The sequence below is a fragment of the Salvelinus alpinus genome, chromosome 28 (assembly GCF_045679555.1).
Source record: "Salvelinus alpinus chromosome 28, SLU_Salpinus.1, whole genome shotgun sequence".
In the NCBI taxonomy this organism is placed as follows: Eukaryota; Metazoa; Chordata; class Actinopteri; order Salmoniformes; family Salmonidae; genus Salvelinus; species Salvelinus alpinus.
This window is the reverse complement of record NC_092113.1, coordinates 15132996-15147722: the sequence shown is the minus strand read 5'-3', so window position 1 is coordinate 15147722 and position 14727 is coordinate 15132996. Positions and strand designations below refer to the sequence as shown.

Here is a 14727-nt window from a genome sequence, read left to right as displayed (position 1 = left end):
TTTCCTGTCCTGATGGTGGTAAATGCGTACCTGACACACACACCGCCCTGGCTAGACAGAACACAAGGTGCACAACAAACCAAGAGCCAGTGATGAAGAGGAGTATTTATTCTAGCAGCTGTTGGTACAAAGGCTGTTTTCTTTTTATAATGGAGGAAAAGATTGTTTAGTATTTACAACTTGCAACACAACCTAATGATTTGTTTCACTAATAAGATAGATTAATGAAGCAGAAACGCTATTTAGCGGGTTAACAGATCCTTTAGACTTCTAACGTGCATATAGCTCTTGAGACATGAGAAACTGTTGGCAGGCAAGCTTCAGGGCGGGACCCATTCAACCTGCCACCTCTGTCTCCGTGCGTTCGTTTCCACACAATGTGGCACATTCATTTCTGTTCTCCCTGTCACGGCAGCTGAGGGCGTGCGTCACTCAACACAGGCCCACCTGCTGTTCAGAGCACATCTCCTGTCAAACCTAGTCGACAGAGACGGAGAAAAACCATTCCTTAGTTTCCAAAATCTTTAATTTAAATACTGTCAGTCAGGAGGGTGTTTGTCATCTGGCGATTTTATGGTGTCACGCTCCTGAGCTGACAGTTGGGTGAGGAGAGAGGCGAGATGGGTGCAATCCATCTACTCACATTCTAACCTATCTCTGCTTCAGGGAATGGAGCCCTAGGGGGTCTTGTGTAGCAGGTACAGTTATAAACACAGTCCAGACTTACATCAGCCAGAGGCTCCTGTTTGCAGCTGTTTCCTGTTTCAAAGCTGGATTGATGCTCTCACACTTGCAGTGGTTTTTTCCCACATTTTATTTGAAAAGTGTAGCAGAGCTATGTTTGGACTGAAGGCATAACTTTTTTTCCTATGTATTTATGTCAAAGCTCTGAGTTTGTTTATTCAGCCCATGTTTTCTATGCATTTCCTGCAAAATGTTGGTGACATAACAGATTTGAAAGTACATGTCACATGTCTGCTTTTCTCTATTGGCAATGAATAACTTTGGTTTCATTAGGAAACAGACAAAGCCTGACGTACAGTGATCTCCAGGGTATTTAGGTGAGTCTGCTGATGTGGAGCATGTGTTCAGGTATGCCATCACCCTGCTTAGGGTCTTGATGCTCTTCTCTACCTGATTATTTTTCAGTCTGTCTTAAGACATATTGGATTCTCCAGGGGTCAAGGTTTTCACTTTACCTATGACTAAATGCTACTTTTAGATAAATATTTGCCAACTGATCATGAACACACCATTTCATCACAGATCTGATTTGATGATACATTCCAATACAGTATATATTTTTCTAGTGTGTGCCCCACAGAAAGCTGCAATGTTACCTTTTTGTTATTTAAAGTTCCCTCCACCTGAGATTGTGTAGAATGGACTCTATGGCAAATGTTTGCAGGAGGCACAAGAAGTAATCTAAACCGCATTGACACCACACTATGTATACTAGTTATTTAAAACAAGGATTTTAGAATAGTATCATAGCTTAGTAACATATTTAAGAAATAAAGTGGCTTTGAAATGTTATTTAAGATATTTAGGGGAAAGTATAATGTCCCTTCAAATGGCCTGAAATTCCATCTTTGTATATGGCTGCATTTACACAAGCAGCCTAATTTGTAGTTTTTCCAATCACATGTTTTTCAGTTCTGCATTGGGGCTGTTTGTTTAAATGTATCCATTGTATTTGTGTTTAAACTGCTGAAATAGTTATTTCCCCATTTGATAGCAGAAAGCAGGGGTGTCGAGCTCATTCCATGGAGGGTCAAGTATCTGCAGGATTTCTTTCAATTATGCTCCAGGTGTGGAGAGTTCATTAGTGACCTTAATTCCTCAATCAAGGACAAGGGAAGTGCAAAAACCCAGACACTCAGCCCTCTGTGGAATGAGTTTGATACCCATGGTTTAAAGGAGTGAACATGTTGAATGGTCTGTCATACAATTCCAATGTAATGTGTAGATTACATGAAACTAATAAAGACCCATCTGGAACATGGAGAACACTGAATTTATTTCTACAGAACTAACATTTGCAATTTTAACAGATTTTAGGGAAGGAGAACAAAGGCATAAGGATTTGATGTGTACACACTGATACTTTGAACAGTTGACCATGATTAGAAATTCCTCTAACAAAATATGCCTTGAGTTTCACAGCAAGGGGATAAAACAAAAGTAGTCTTTTTGTTGTTGGTCCTGACACATTCACTTAAGGCCAAATCAGACAGACGACCACAGGAACACTAAAGCAGAAATTAGGTTGAGGACAAGCAGCCCATATTATACTGTTATTTTCTCAGATGGAGAGAGAAGGAAACCAGTTTAGTCATTTATTACTTAAATAGTAAGAATGGATTCAGATGGATGGATTGCTGTTATGGTGGCTGAACAGAGGCTCAAGTCGAACCATTCCTCCTTCCAGCAGTGGTCTATTCCCTTCCTTTACTTCCATTGTTTGTTCTTGTAGTCCCACTGGGCAGAGAAGCCCTCGATTGGATTGATCCGCATATCCAGCATTCTCTGGATCTGCTTAGCCTGCCACTCCTCACCAAAGGTAGGAGGTTGGGGTGGGTACACTGGGACAAAGGAGAAAAAGAACAGCAAGTGTAAGGATGGAACAATCGCCCATCCATGTGATAATGGCTTGAGGAAGTTTAGCAATCAACCATGAGAAATGCAGTAGCATAAAATAGTTTAGACATGGCATAAGGTTGAAGGAATGAGGCATCTGGAGAGCATGCTCCAAATGTTAAAATACCCTTTAATTAAGTATTACCATAGTGGCACTGCCAAAAGACCACCAGACCAGTGATGCCAAAGACTATGAACATCCCACCAATCACAGTCTTCCATTCATGGGAGGGCCTCTTCATCTCAGGATAGGTGTGGTTGAACTTCAGCCTGTACACTGGGATACAGAAGGAGAAATATTAAGAATAGCAGGATTAAAGGCTGTGACATGAAAAGGAATGAGAGGGGCTTACAGGCGATTTTCTCCTCCTTGGACAGTGCAGTCCAGGGACCCTTCTCCTTCTGTTTCAGGCTCTTATCCGTAGAATCGAGGACATCCTTCCATGGTCTGTCTGGCAGAGGGGTGTCCAGACGATCCAAGTACATTGGCTGGGACATGTCCAAGTTGTCGGAGACCTCTACAGTACAGGAGATGGGACACATCGTTGATAGAAAGTATGTGTGGGAGAGTTTGCGGTGAAGACCTCAGGTATGTGCTTGTAGCACCATTCAGTACTTGAAAGTCAACACCACCATCTGCTGATAATAAATGCAATGGCACAGCAGGCCATGCCATTTCAAATGTACCTAGCTTGAATAAAAGCGTCTACACAACACCAGAGCTCTCCAACCCTAATCTAGCACACCTGATTCTAATTAGCAGGTTGATAGGCTGAATCAGGTTAGTTACAACTGGGGTTGGAGTGAAAACCTACACGAGGGTAGATCTCCAGGAACAGGGTTGGAGAGACCTGAACTAGGCTGTGTAGTGACTTTTTAATACATTAGAAAAAATATATTAAATAAATTATTCCAGCAGACAATTATGCATGCAGTTCAATGTCAATGATTACCGTGGTCGTCATGGCTTGACATCCTTGCACCACTGTTTGTCAGTGCCAAAACTGCTCGCCTGGAAAGCAAGCACCCCACACATCCTTTTGTCAGGTGAAGCATCTGAAAGACAGGTGAGGACGAGACAGAACAATATTTAACCCCCAATAAAATACATCTCCACATAACTGATAAGTACAAAAGTAACCAGGTATTTTAACAATAACCCAGGCCTTCCCGCTCTGCGCAATGCCATAATAACAAAGGTTGAGATGAAATGGCCTAGTTTCTTTAGGGACTTCAAAGACTAATTTGCAATCACAGAAGAAGTCAAATCCATGGGCTAACTGGCTACTGAAGTTACAGCCCACAAGCTCACCTTCAGAAAATGATTAAGAATTTCTTCTGACACCTGTTTATAGGCTATGCACTGATTGACTAATCACTCTCACCTGTGCAAGGCTAACCCTTCTCAAATCAATTAAAATCAAATGTTATTGGTCACATACACATATTTAGCAGACGTTATTGTGGGTTTCATGACTCCAACGGTAGATGTTGGGATCTGTCAGTGTGAGAGAGAATGGCGGAAGCGGATACTGACTTTGAATTTGATGGCGCTAGCAAAGATGACAATGAGGGTGCTGAAAATACTGGATGGACTACAGTCGCTAAAGCATGGATAAAGAGAGCTAAAATCACAGTTAAAACACTGTCTAGTTAGCATACTCCTCATGTCACAACTACTTAACAGTTTTGTAGTAGGAGTGCAGTTTGAGGATGGGAAGATGTACCTGGAACATCCGCTTTGATGTTGCCAAGATGGTGAAGAAAGTGATGGGTTCTGTGGAATCTGTGAGGGGGACCAGGAGTGGAATTTTGTAGATTTTTTTGGTAAAACAAACAGAGCGTGTATTGCGCCTCACAGAATCAAGGAGAAAGACTGCTTTCGATTTTCAGAGCAGGGCACCAATCAAGGGTGTTATTTCTGGAGTCTTTGTGGAAGTTGGGGCTGAGAAGAATGAACATTTCTGAAGTAGTTGGGGCTTGACGATTGAAAAGAAAGATAAAGAGCATGTCTGTGTTACTGTTTTTGATGTGGAGCCGCTCCCTACACATGTCAAGATGGGATATGTGAGTTACCCTGTGAGGGCATTTGTCCCCAGGTTACTGCAGTGTTCCAACTGCAAACCATTTGGGCATGACATTGTGTCAAGTGTTTGCAGAGAGCATGACTTGACTGATTATTTTTCCTGCGGAAGATGATGACGTTGGATGTCGCAATTGTGGTGGGAAGCATGCCCATGACTTCTCTGAATGTCCTATAAGGGTGAAGGAGGCAGAGATGGCTAGGATAAGAAATGTTCAGCGTGTCTCCTATGCCGAGTCAGCTAGAAAATTAAAGAATGTTCTAGTGGTTTGGTTGTCCTGGAGACACCACAGTCCAGTGCTATGGGTGCCGTTCACAAGGTGCAGGATCCAGATACCCTTGTCGTGAAGAAAGTAAATAGTTTGGCATTTATTGCTATGTCGATAACCTGCACTGCGGGAGTGGAAAGATCAATAATCATTGTATCTGCAGCTGAACACTTCTTGGGAATGATGGCTTGCTGACTGGAGCAGCAGTTCCGTCCTCTCATGTCACCAGATCTGAGTAGGGCTCTGAGTGTATTTTGAAGGACAGAGTTTTTTGTTTGTGTTTTGTATTACTGATGTTTGAGTGGATTAAAGGTCCCGCACAGTAAAATAAAATAAAATGTTATTTGTCACAAATAAACAAAATAAAAAAATAAAAGAGCAACAATAAGATAACAATGCCGAGGCTATATACAGGGGGTACCGGTACCGAGTCAATGTGCAGGGATAGAGGTTAGTCGAGGTAATTGAGGTAATATGTACATGTAGGTTGGGGTAAAGTGACTATGCCTAGATAATAAACATAAAGTAGCAGCAGCATAAAAAAGGGGGGGGATCAATGGTATAGAGGTCCTGGATGGCGGGAAGTTTGGCCCCAGTGATTTACTATGCCGTACACACTACCCTCTGTAGCGCCTTGCGTTCAGAGGCCGAGCAGTTGCCATACCAGGCGGTGATGCAACCAGTCAGGATGCTTTTGATGGTGCAGCTGTAGAACTTTTTGAAGATCTGAGGACCCATGCCAAATATTTTCAGTCTCCTGAGGGGGAATAAGTGTTGTCGTGCCCTCTTCACGACTGTCTTGGTGTGTTTGGACCATGATAGTTTGTTGGTGATGTGGACACCAAGGAACCTGAAGCTCTCAACCTGCTCCACTACAGCCCTGTCGATGAGAATGGGCTCGTGCTCGGCCCTCCTTTTCCTGTAGTCCACGATCATCTCCTTTGTCTTGATCACGTTGAGGGAGAGGTTGTTGTCCTGGCACCATACTTCCAGGTCTCTGACCTCCTCCCTATAGGCTTATCGTAGTCGGTGATTATGCCTACCACCGTTGTGTTGTCAGCAAACTTAATGATGGTGTTGGAGTCGTGTTTGGCCACGACTCCAACACAGGAGGGGACTAAGCATGCACCCCAGAGGGGACCCCTGTGTTGAGGATTAGCGTGGCAGATGTGTTGTTGCCTACCCTTACCACCTGGGGGCGGCCCGTCAGGAAGTCCAGGATCCAGTTGCAGAGGGAGGTGTTTAGTCCCAGGGTCCTTAGCTTTGTGATGAGTTTTGAGGACACTATGGTGTTGAACACTGAGCTGTAGTCAATGAACAGCATTCTCACGCAGGTGTTCCTTTTGTCTAGATGGGAAAGGGCAGTGTTGAGTGCAGTAGAGATTGTGTCATCTGTGGATCTGTTGGGGCGGTATGCAAACTGGAGTGGGTCTAGGGTTTCTGGGATGATGGTGTTGATGTGAGCCATGACCCACCTTTCAAAGCACTTCAAGGCTACAGACGTGAGTGCTACCGGTCTGTAGTCATTTAGGCAGGTTACCTTGGTGTTCTTGTGCACAATGACTATGGTGTTCTGCTTGAAACATGTAGGTATTACAGACACTTGCCAGTTGGTCAGCGCATGCTCGGTGTACACGTCCTGGTAATCCATCTGGCCCTGCGGCCTTGTGAATGTTGACCTGTTTATCGGCTATGGTGAGCATGATCACACAGTCGTCCGGAACAGCTGGTGCTCTCATGCATGCTTCAGTGTTGCTTGCATGGAAGTCATTTAGCTCGTCTGGTAGGCTTGCTTCACTGGCAGCTCGTGGCTGGGCTTCCCTTTGTAGTCCTTAATAGTTTGTAAGCCCTGCCACATCCGCCGAGTGTCGGAGGTGGTGTAGTAGGATTCAATCTTAGACCTGTATTTACGCTTTGCCTGTTTGATGGTTTGTCTGAGAGCATAGCGGGTTTTCTTCTAAGTGTCTGGGTTAGAGTCCCCCCCCCTTAACGCGGCAGCTGTACCCTTTAGCTCAGTGCGGATGTTGCCTGTAATCCATGGCTTCTGGTTGGGGTATGTACATATGGTCACTGTGGAGACTTCGTCATCGATGCACTTATTGATGAAGCCGGTGACTGATGTGGTAAACTCCTCAGTGCCATCAGATGAGTCCCAGAACTTATTCCAGTCTGTGGTAGCAAAACAGTCCTGTAGCTTAGCATCTGCGTCAACTGACCACTTACGTATTCAGCAAGTCACTGGTACTTCCTGCTTTAGATTTTGCTTGTAAGCAGGAATCAGGAGGATATAATTATGGTCAGATTTGCCAAATGGAGGGCAAGGGAGAGCTTTGTACGTGACTCTGTGTGTGGAGTAAAGGTGCTCTAGAGTTTTATTTTTCTCCTCTTTTGCACATGTAACAGGCTGATAAAAATGAGGTAAAACGGATTTAAGTTTCCTTGCATTTAAGTCCCCAGTCACTAGCATTTTCTTGTTTGCTTTTGGCTTTATACAGCTCATTGAGTGTGGTCTTAGTGCCAGCATATAGATGAAAATTATCTTCGTAAATAGTGTGGTCTACAGCTTATCATGAGATACTCTACCTCACGTGAGCAAAACCTTGAGACTTCCTTAATATTTGATTTCGCGCACCAGCTGTAATGGACAAGTAGACACAGTCTGCTACCCCTTGTCTTACCGGAGGCAGCTGTTCTGTCTTGCCGATTCACGGAAAAACCAGCCAACTGTATATTATCTATGTCGTCGATAAAATAGCACAATTGGTTAGGAGCCCGTCCTACTTCCCAATAAAAAAATGTGCATGACCAAAACATCACCCATCAAATTTTTACACTATTAAAATGCTCAGAATTGAAGAAATCGTACATTTTCTACCATCTAACTATCAGGACGCCTGAAAGAACAGGTTGAGTAGGCGGGGAGTTTATATTCATGAGCTCGCCTTGACTGACAGTTGTTTGAAACACCATTGTGGTCGTTGCCAAGTAACAAGGTAAATAATGGGCCACGTCCTTCCGAGCCTAAATGGTATAGACCCTATCGGTATTAGATAGAATGTCACGACCCTGTTCACCTGTGGGAAAAACAACCGGTGGTTACCTAGGTTACACCATTGGCTCACAGCAAAAACTTTACCTTTTTCAAACGCAATTTTCTTGTTCTCTGATTTGTTTTAGTAAATTACAAAATTACATTTAAGAAAAGTACCACATGTCTAAAGATTACTTTTCAAAATGGTCTGCTTCCTAGTGTTCTCACTACTTAGAATAACATAATATTGTATGTCTTCACTCATGCCCCTTTTCATGACGATGCTAGCAGTCACTCAAGTGAGTACTAGCTCGCTACTGACCAGGGGCCTGTTGCACAAAACTAGGATAAGGGATTAAGCCAGGATATCTTGGTGATCCTGGCTCAATTGATCCGTAATCCGGTTGCACTAAAGATGGATAGGGGGCAGGAGGATATGTTATGGTATAAATTACCATGGAGATTTATTCTGTGGAGCTAGCCTGCTCCAGACCAGGCTAAATTCCAGGATCTATTTAATCTCATCCCTAATGTCAGTCAGCAGTCACCACAAATGGAAACCAATAGTTATTTCACTGCTCACTATACATTGTTATCACATATAACTAGACCCACTGTTATTATTTAAACGTTTGTGATCATTCATTTCAATGATTTTGGATAAAAAATGATTTTTAGATGATGTTGCTATCATTAGATAATTTACAGTTTCCCATAGACTATAAGGCTATATATAAAATGATAGAATATTAGGGCCACAGAGGGGAAAAAAACACAAGTCATAATATTGTAACCAGTTGTTTTAAAGGAGGACAGTTGTTAAAATGACAGATGTGGGGCATTTCGTGAAATTGTACTTCAGTATGGTTTCATAAACAAAGACATGCTGATGTGCCAGAATATTAAGTATCACATTGTCATAAGTATCAAAACTGTAAAAACAATATGTAGCTTTTCTGCAGAAAGAACCAGCCTCATAAATTTATGACTTTATCCTTTTTCTTCAGTGTGGCCCTAGTACTCTGTCATATAAACAAATACACATTCCATATGAATATAAAAACACAATGTGTAACATTATGTTCCTTTATTGAATAAGGACAAAACAAAGCAGGTAAACCATCAGCTCCTTTCGAAACTGAAGTCACAGTGACTCTACAAGATGGAAAGCACAGAATCCAAGCATATTATACAAAATGATACATACACATTCAAAGGTCTGTATATAACACACCCTGCATGTCTGCACACTAAAATAAATGCAGGACAAATCCATACACATCAACTGAACAGACAAATGAATGGATGCAGTAGCCTCCCTGCAGCCTTGTATTACACACAGTATACCGCACAAACATCATAAGAGGCCAAATTCGTCAAAAAACGACCCAAAAAAACCCAAATTCCTCTGCCACCGCAGGACATATTTAACCAAAATTGAAAGCACACATACTAACTAAAATAATTCAACACATATTGGTCCCTCAGCAGCCGACCACTGTCGTCATCAGGGAAGATTGCCGGATTGTCCCAGTCCATGGCTGGTGGCACTCTGGGGGCCCTCTCCTTCCTCAGGCAGGCCACATTGTGGAGGACAGCACAAGCCACAGTAATATCACATGCCCTAACAGGGCTGACCCTTAATTTGTGAAGGCAGTGAAAGCGTGCCTTCAGGAGGCCAAAGGTCATTTCAACTCTGGCCCTGGTCCTGGCATGGGCATGGTTGTAGGCCTGCTGTGCTTCCTGGGGGTCTGTGAAAGGTGTCAGGAGAAAAGGCTGGCAGCCATACCCCCTGTCTCCCAGCAACACACCAGAGAATTCACCTGTCAACACAAAATCTCATCATTACTACCTCATAAACACAGTGATATTCTTGACACAGCCATGATGGTTATAAATAGGGGTTGTGTGGCTTACCTTGTGATAGGCACTGATAGATTTCAGAGGCCCGAAAGATTCTGGAGTCATGGACTGAGCCAGGCCATTTTGCCACAACATTGCTGATCACACAGTCAGCATTGCAGACCATCTGAAATCATAAGATGAGGAATATTACACCAATCAATGCACATCACTGGCAATGCAGAGTGTTCGTCAATGTACAATATCAAAAAGTTATGTTCACCTGAACATTAATGCTGTGAAAGGATTTCCTATTCACAAAATCGGCCTCATGGGCACCTGAGGGGGCTTTTATCCTTATGTGTGTGCAGTCCACTGCACCAATGACATTGGGGAAACCTGTCACACAAAGTAATGAGTATCCTACTATGTGTTAACAGTTGTCCTGTAATTTGTAGATCCTCTTACCTGCAATCCTATAGAACTCCTCTTTGATGTCACAGAGTCTTCTGTGGCCAGGGAAGGAGATGAAGACATCTGCTAATGCTTTGATAGCCAGACACACACTCCTTATTGTGCGGCAAATTGTGGCCTTGTTCAGCTGTTCTGCATCCCCCACTGAGTACAGGAAGGCTCCACTAGCAAAAAAGCGCAAGGCCACACAAACCATTTGCTCCACACTCAGTGCATGGCTCCGTGCAGTGCGGTGCTTAATCCTGGGACCCAGTAGTCTGCATAGATACCTGATGCCATCTGCAGAAAACCTGTATCTTTCATATAGATGGTCATCAGGGAAGGCCAGTGGGTCCAACCGGTCCCTGAAGACCCTTTCTCGCCTGAAGGCTCTCCTCAGCACAAGTGCTTCTTCATCCACCACATCTCGCACGAATGGGCATGCCATTGTCAGAGCAGAAAGGAACACACAATTTTGGGCCTTCATATAGGCTAGTGGCCACACCTGGTGCTGGGGGGGTGGGCAAAAGAGGGCGATGCCTTATAACGATGACTTGGTTGTACTGATTGCTGGGAAAATAAAAAAAACCTTAGAAAGATGCCACCGTCCTGTGTGCTCACAATAAGAGCTCATATGTCATGGCTCACTTGACTTTACGAGAATATACCTAATTTTTATTTTGAGCTGTGTCATCTTCTTGGAGCTGGGGGAGGAAAGAAAAATAATGATTAATACATTTGTGTTACAGTTAGCATACAGTGTACATTGAAGGCATATCTCACCTCCCTCTCAAGTTTTTTTATTTCAAGGTCCAGTTTCCTAATTGTCCTCTTTTTTATTTCGGACTCCAGTGCAAGATTTTCCATCTTTTTCTTCTTGTACTGAATGTCTATGTCTGCCAGGTCTATTTGGCGCCGGAGGTGGTTGCCATACAACTTTCTGATAGCTTGTGAGCTCTGTGAACACAATACAATTAGCGCAGCTGGAATTTGGCAGGATGTGGTGTCCTTTTATTAATACGCACTATGTTGCCAGGCTGGTTTTCCCACTGTATAGCATCTGGGTCCTGTAAAAGAAATTAGATTTTTTGATTTTGATGAGGACTCCTCACCATTGTAGAGTAAATAGTACTTTCACAGTCTTAACATGATACCTCATGCCTTCTGGAATCCAGAGAGATGGTCTCCTCCTCATCATCGTCTCCATCATGTGCTGTTGCTGCTGCACTGGGGCCTTCACCCTATCACATTTAATCGGATTCATATTGAAGCTAGTAGACAAGACATGCCAGGCCTACAGTATGCCTTTGATGGAGTACTCACTGGATCAGCATCGTCTGGTGCTTGTGCTGGTGGCTCTAACAGGAACACAGTGCTGCCAGACACTGCAAGGCAATAGGTAAACCAAAGTCAGACAGTCCAAATTGATTCAATATGAATGTGGTTGTATCCCATGTAGAGATGGAAGGACATACCTTGAATGAAGCGGGTGGCATCTTGGGAGGAACCTATGCTCGTCTCTTTCCCCCCAGGGATCCCCTCTAAGACGGGCCTGCCTTTATTTAGCTCCAAGGCCATGTCCTCTGCTGGGGTAAGGTCAGCCTTTGGTGACCCACCACCCGTGCCTTGTCTGTGGGTATTCTTTTTCACTGCTAAAACAGTACAGACAATGTGTGAGCAGGCACCTTCTGGGTACAATATATGCTTGTGCTTTGTTAAATATTAGTCAGGGACCATACCATTCTGCAGAATGTTCTTGTATTTGATTTTGACCTGCTGCCATGTCCGTTTTGGCCCGTTCATGTTTAATCTACACACACACACACACACACACACACATTTAATGGAGTCACACTGCAAAAAATTACTTGGTATTTTTGTCTTGTTTTCAGTAAAAATATCAAAAAATTTATCATAGCTTTATACAGTGTGATGGAGTTACTTTACACAATTTCACTCATATCTGCAGTGCATTTCAATTAAAAATTTAACCGTTTCATAATTACAGTACAACTGCATTTTTGGAGATGTGAATTAAATATTTGAATTGTAATTGTGATGTTTCAGCGGAGCGGTGAGTGTGTAATTGTGCACTACTTACGCATTCAGGCGGTCTGCAATACTTTGCCACGCTTTTTCTCTTTGCTTTATCACTGTGGCGGTGTTGCCTTTCTTCTTAATTATATCTTTTACCTCCTCGTATGCCTCCATGAGGATTTGTGCTTCCGACGGGGAAAAGTACGCGGCTCTAGTTGCCATGGTAAATCAGTTAATCTGTGATCTGTGGCGGGGTCTATTTGAGTGAGCCGTGAGCGCGCACCTATCCAGGATTGGTTTCACCTGGCTTAATGAATCCGTGTCTGCTCATCCTGGCTTGGTCTTTGTGCAACCAATTAAGCCTGGACGCACATGTTTTGGCTTCATTGAGCTCAGCTGAGTCATTTATCCCGGATGTCTTAATTCTACTTTTGTGCAACAGGCCCCAGAACATTAAGCTAGCCAAGACCAACAACACAAACAAACGGACTATACAGCTACGAGTCGTGAGTGGATTTACAAATGGCAAAGAAAATTCAAGGAGAGGGGGTACAAAATGGTCAGATTAATACTGCCATTGAGAAAATTCAAAACATGACCTTTTTCAAGGTCAGTCTCGCAAAAAGAAGCATTCTTGCATTCTATCTACCCGCTATTCAAAGTGCTCTGAACAAATTAAAGGAATCGTTAACAAACTTTTTAATTTTTTTATTATATATATATATTTTTTAAATAAAATAAATAAAAAATATTTTTTAATTTTTTTAACAACAAATCAATACAGAAAGTACATGAGGGAACACAAGTATATATAGATTATATACAATGGACAATCGAGCTAGGGGGTACAATATCACATTACAATTACACAAGGACCATACATACACTTAGTATTTAACTTAAAATACAGTTCAATTTCTTTTTGTAGGGTAAGAATGTGTTTTTTTGTTTGTAAATTTACATTTGTGTATATGAAATTTGGCCAAAAGAATAATGAAATGAATTACATAAAAATGTTTCAGCTTATTTCTATCGTATGTAAAGAATCCAAGCAGTACATCTCTCCACAATAGTGTAAAACCTTCATAAATGTGTTCAATTATAAATCTACTGATGTCTTGCCACAGTTTTCTTACATGAATACAATGCCAAAAAAGATGCAACACTGTTTCTGGGAGGTCATTACAAAAGGAGCAATTTGAGTTGATGTTTTCCTTAAACTTCTTCATATAGTGGTTGGCAGGATAATATTTATGAATCATTTGAAAGGAAACTTCCTTAATTTTGTTAACAAGTAGGTATGTGTGTCTCTGGCACCCCAATGGTGGAACAAACTCCCTCACGACGCCAGGTCAGCGGAGTCAATCACCACCTTCCGGAGACACCTGAAACCCCACCTCTTTAAGGAATACCTAGGATAGGATAAAGTAATCCTTCTAACCCCCCCCCCCCCCCTTAAAAGAGTTAGATGCACTATTGTAAAGTGGTTGTTCCACTGGATATCATAAGGTGAATGCACCAATTTGTAAGTCGCTCTGGATAAGAGCGTCTGCTAAATGACTTAAATGTAATGTAAATGTGTGTGGCAACATCCAAACTTTTTTCCAACAGATATCAATAAATCCATTCCAATAAGGCATGACATAAGGTCATGCGTATCGCTCTGTTGTTGAATGGACCAAAAGAGAAACAAATCTTTCCTACTGATGAGTCAACAGGGTCAATAGAAGATAGGCTCTGAGGGTCAGGTCACGTTCCTGAATAACAGAGCAACACCTGAGGGAATGGCGTCTACATTTGCAAAATCTTTAGGTGTTACAGGGACCTTGTAAAGTGATAAGAATTCCTTATAACTGAGTAAAAGACCCTCTGCATTTACCAGTTGGCTCACCAATAGGATATTATTTCGGAACCAATATTCCAAAAACAAAGAAGTATTTTTATACAATATATCCCGATTATTCCATATATAATATCTGTGTGGAGAAAAATTGTGTTTATAAATTAAGGACCATGACAAGAAAACCTGCCGATGAAAAGCAGAAATTTTCACTGTAATTTTGTCAATATTATAATTGCAAAACAACATGAAGTTAAGGCCACCAAAAGTAGAGAAGACACGATGAGGAATAAAATTCCAGATAGAAGTGGGTCTTCTTAGGAATTGTTTTATCCAATTGATCTGGAATCATTCACATACATTGGCACATTTTAAGATCCAATGACAGTATTGGTAATGTGTTTTCGACCCTCCCTTGGTCATATTCTCGCGAGGCAGATTTCTGGGATCAATTGATAAACTCTGATTTACCACCCCAAGATATCCCTGCACAACGTCTATTTGCGCCCCAACTGGATGGAAACTACAAGTG

General features: G+C 42.3%; 2 protein-coding genes across 8 annotated transcripts; both read right to left on the bottom strand.

The window, feature by feature from the left end:
- Nucleotides 1–1999: 1999 nt before the first annotated feature.
- On the bottom strand, nucleotides 2000–3743 carry LOC139557259 (cytochrome c oxidase subunit 4 isoform 2, mitochondrial-like). Its single transcript, XM_071371820.1, has 4 exons — nucleotides 3594–3743; nucleotides 2994–3158; nucleotides 2786–2917; nucleotides 2000–2585 (listed from the first exon to the last, which is right to left on the bottom strand). Exons 1-4 carry the CDS (start codon nucleotides 3694–3696, stop codon nucleotides 2452–2454), a joined length of 534 nt encoding a protein of 177 aa, XP_071227921.1. The 5' UTR covers nucleotides 3697–3743; the 3' UTR covers nucleotides 2000–2451.
- A 5331-nt stretch (nucleotides 3744–9074) lies between these two features.
- On the bottom strand, nucleotides 9075–12798 carry LOC139557255 (putative nuclease HARBI1). 7 transcript variants are annotated; one of them, XM_071371810.1, is made up of 9 exons: nucleotides 12058–12798; nucleotides 11794–11970; nucleotides 11642–11703; nucleotides 11473–11559; nucleotides 11344–11385; nucleotides 11102–11275; nucleotides 10987–11022; nucleotides 9941–10888; nucleotides 9075–9846 (listed from the first exon to the last, which is right to left on the bottom strand). In XM_071371810.1, exons 1-7 carry the CDS (start codon nucleotides 12119–12121, stop codon nucleotides 10987–10989), a joined length of 642 nt encoding a protein of 213 aa, XP_071227911.1. In that variant the 5' UTR covers nucleotides 12122–12798; the 3' UTR covers nucleotides 9075–9846; nucleotides 9941–10888. The 7 variants fall into 7 exon arrangements, with proteins under 7 accessions (XP_071227911.1, XP_071227909.1, XP_071227908.1 ...); XM_071371808.1 differs by having other exon boundaries at nucleotides 9941–10052; nucleotides 10334–11275; XM_071371807.1 differs by having other exon boundaries at nucleotides 10987–11275.
- Between the last annotated feature and the right edge of the window lie 1929 nt (nucleotides 12799–14727).